The sequence below is a fragment of the Penaeus chinensis genome, chromosome 2 (genome assembly GCF_019202785.1).
Source record: "Penaeus chinensis breed Huanghai No. 1 chromosome 2, ASM1920278v2, whole genome shotgun sequence".
Lineage (NCBI taxonomy): Eukaryota > Metazoa > Arthropoda > Malacostraca > Decapoda > Penaeidae > Penaeus > Penaeus chinensis.
This window is the reverse complement of record NC_061820.1, coordinates 33,717,846-33,721,850: the sequence shown is the minus strand read 5'-3', so window position 1 is coordinate 33,721,850 and position 4,005 is coordinate 33,717,846. Positions and strand designations below refer to the sequence as shown.

Sequence of the window (4,005 nt, the reverse complement as noted above, 5' to 3'; positions counted from 1 at the left end):
CCTCACCCCATTGATCCTGCACGACCACCTCACCCTGTAGATCCAGGACGACCCCCTCATCCCATCGATCCAGGACGACCCCCTATCGATATACAGTTTCCTGAGCCTGTACATCCAGGACGACCCCCTCATCCCATCGACCCAGGACGACCCCCTCACCCCGTGGATCCAGGACGACCCCCTCACCCCGTGGATCCAGGACGACCACCTCACCCTGTAGATCCAGGACGACCCCCTCATCCCATCGATCCAGGACGACCCCCTCATCCCATCGACCCAGGACGACCCCCTCACCCCGTGGATCCAGGACGACCACCTCACCCTGTAGATCCAGGACGACCCCCTCATCCCATCGACCCAGGACGACCCCCTCATCCCATCGATCCAGGACGACCCCCTCATCCCATCGATCCAGGACGACCCCCTCATCCCGTTGATCCAGGACGACCCCCTCATCCCATCGATCCAGGACGACCCCCTCATCCCATCGACCCAGGACGACCCCCTCATCCCATCGATCCAGGACGACCCCCTCATCCCATCGACCCAGGACGACCCCCTCACCCCGTGGATCCAGGACGACCCCCTCACCCCGTGGATCCAGGACGACCCCCTCACCCCGTGGATCCAGGACGACCCCCTCACCCCGTGGATCCAGGACGACCCCCTCATCCCATCGACCCAGGACGACCCCCTCATCCCGTTGATCCAGGACGACCCCCTCATCCCATCGATCCAGGACGACCCCCTATCGATATACAGTTTCCTGAGCCTGTACATCCAGAACGACCTCCTCACCCCGTGGATCCAGGACAGCATCCCCACCCCGTAGGCATAGGACGACCCCCTCACCCCGTGGATCCAGGACGACCCCCTCACCCCGTGGATCCAGGACGACCCCCTCACCCCGTAGATCCAGGACGACCCCCTATCGATATACAGTTTCCTGAGCCTGTACATCCAGGACGACCACCTCACCCCGTGGATCCAGGACGACCCCCTCATCCCATCGACCCAGGACGACCCCCTCACCCCGTGGATCCAGGACGACCCCCTCATCCCATCGATCCAGGACGACCCCCTCATCCCATCGACCCAGGACGACCCCCTCATCCCATCGATCCAGGACGACCCCCTCATCCCATCGACCCAGGACGACCCCCTCACCCCGTAGATCCAGGACGACCTCCTCATCCCATCGATCCAGGACGACCTCCTCATCCCGTAGATCCAGGACGACCACCTCACCCTGTAGATCCAGGACGACCCCCTATCGATATACAGTTTCCTGAGCCTGTACATCCAGGACGTCCCCCTCATCCCGTGGATCCAGGACGACCCCCTCACCCCGTGGATCCAGGACGACCCCCTCATCCCATCGACCCAGGACGACCCCCTCATCCCGTTGATCCAGGACGACCCCCTCATCCCATCGACCCAGGACGACCCCCTCACCCCGTGGATCCAGGACGACCCCCTCATCCCATCGATCCAGGACGACCCCCTCATCCCATCGACCCAGGACGACCCCCTCACCCCGTGGATCCAGGACGACCCCCTCATCCCATCGACCCAGGACGACCCCCTCACCCCGTGGATCCAGGACGACCTCCTCATCCCATAGTCCAACCTCCCCCAGTGCCTCCACACCCGTTCCCTCCCTCGCCCGTGTGCCTCTTCCCTCCCCACCTGTGCACCCCCCGGCCCCCCATCCCCCGCCCCCCTCCCATTGACCAGTTCCCCCCGTCCGTGCCCGAACCCACCGACGTGCCCACCCACCCGACCATCCCCCCTTCGGTAATCGACACTCTGGGGGGCTCATCGGAGTGTTGTGAATGCAAAGACGACGACGACGACGACGATGACAGATATCGGTCGAATCTAGTTTTATCGCCGAACCAGCTGGGAGACAGGTTAGTGGTTATTTGTTTATTTTTTTCGTTTTTTTATCATGACGTGGTCCCTGCCTTCTTGGATGTACATGATATGGGCTTGTCTATTAGTGGTGTAAAGTCGCATGTTATTTACTTAGGGCTACCAACTCTGAAGCAATAAGGGCGTTTTCGTTAACAGTTCGTAATTAGTACACGATCAGCTGATTACAACACTCATAAATTTTCAAATAATTCGCCCTCAATGATATTGCAATGTAACATCCGGGTCCAAAACGACGTGGTAGAATCCTGCTAGTGAGATGATTACATATGTCTTACACCTGAGAATATACATGCTATGAAATAGTTAGTATTAAAATGAAGTAAAGTTTTGGTGTGGTATTGGTTAAGATGTTTGAGAGAAAAAAATCGCTGTTGTTTCCAAGACGACATATCTATTCGAAAGTCTCGGTCAATAGCTGCTTGTAAAAAATACTTGTAAAAAAAAATATATATAGAATAAACCATAAATTGTATCTGATATTGGTTTCATGAAGTCACGGAAGGTTCTAATTGTATCAGGAAGTCATTAAGCGAACAACACGACCTAGAATTATAATTGGGTTTTGCATGATAAAATGGATCACTGCAGCATTTGTGTGTACCGTATGTTTCCGTTGTGTGTGTGTGTGTGTGTGTGTGTGTGTGTGTGTGTGTGTGTGTGTGTGTGTGTGTGTGTTCTTTTTGTGTGCATTTAAAATCTACCCATTGTTCATAGCCAACTCAACAAAATGTCTGCTTCTAGGTCCCCCGTGGTGGTCGTGGTGGGCAACCCTGGCACCAACGACCTGGACTGGCTCTCACGGATTCTCCAGTATGGCAAATAGATTAAGACACATGTGGGTCGATCTGCCTCCCCAACGTCTCATCGCTAAGGAAAATGAGATGAACGGTTGTGATTTAGTGAAGGGAAAGCATAAAGGTTAGGAAGGGGGATAGCGGAGTCACATGCTAATCATTTGGGCATTTTCTCATGACACTGAGTTGGGGGATTCACACCAGTATTCCAAGGGCCCTGGCTCTGAAAGAAACTGGAGTTCAATCTCTCTTGCGCGCTTGTTATTATGTACATTTCCATTTGATAGCGTAATCTTAAATAATGCATTCATACCAAGGGTGTAACAGGTGTGTCATATCTTCATTTTCATGTTATTAATTTTACTCTTTTGCCAAAGTTTGTGGCATTAAAAGACTTTTTTTTTAACTAACACTCAACTAACTGCAACCGAAGGAGCAGTTTGTTAAGACTATATGTAGAGTTTTTGTGCACACGCTGAGAGAACTCACATTCCAATATGCTTTTAAAATTCAGTGACATCTAACTACCGAGTATGGAGTTAAGGCGCATGTCACTATTTATTTCTAAGATTTCTTGATCAAAAAAGGACAAACTAACTTTGCTATATGAAAGGCTGTAGCCCCGCAAATCTTTTCGAAATGATTAAGCTTCCAAAAGTATTCCCAGATAAGAAATAATCCCATGTAAGGAGCTTAACGAATGTGGCATTACAGGTGTTTCTACATTGTTGGTATTGCGATAACAATTCTTGTTAGTATGATAATCACAAACTGTAATGTCTCTGTTGGCTATTGCTTACTGATAATCGACATATCAAATTGTGTACTGTCCGATGTAATTATGTCGCTTTGTTTACATTTAATAATAAAGAGTAATAATAAACTGAATACGTTTTATTGGATATTCGATACAAGAGTACATTTTAGATTATACAGATAGTATGATAAGATAATCATTTGTTTCTTTTCTAACTGTGGTGTAACAGAAAATGAGAAAAATACGAAGTAGCAACATAAAAAATAACAAAAAAGCATGTTATTTGGGACCATGGATAACTGATAATGAACATTGTGATACAGAAATTAAGAGCAAGAATTACTAAGAATTGCTAAGGCAACGGTAGCTTTTAGCAGAAAGGAAAGAACTGCAGGAATATGTCAGAGTGTAAAGAAATATATATATTCTCAAAAGAGAATATATATCAGCCAAATTACGAACATAAAATATTCAGTTATTCAACGGGCTCTACCTACTATTACAAAGACGAAGAAA

The 4,005-nt window shown here is 49.5% G+C and overlaps 1 protein-coding gene across 1 annotated transcript in view; it reads left to right on the top strand.

Annotated features, from left to right (window-relative positions):
- Positions 1-3,616, top strand: part of LOC125032235 (basic proline-rich protein-like) — an 87,131-nt gene extending 83,515 nt beyond the window's left edge. Inside the window, exons 4-5 of the mRNA XM_047623330.1 lie at positions 1-1,913; positions 2,680-3,616. The exon at positions 1-1,913 is cut by the window's left edge and continues 743 nt beyond it. Coding sequence (XP_047479286.1) covers positions 1-1,913; positions 2,680-2,761 — 1,995 coding nt within the window. The 3' untranslated portion in view covers positions 2,762-3,616. The remainder of the gene's footprint in view (positions 1,914-2,679) is intronic.
- The last annotated feature ends 389 nt before the right edge of the window (positions 3,617-4,005 follow it).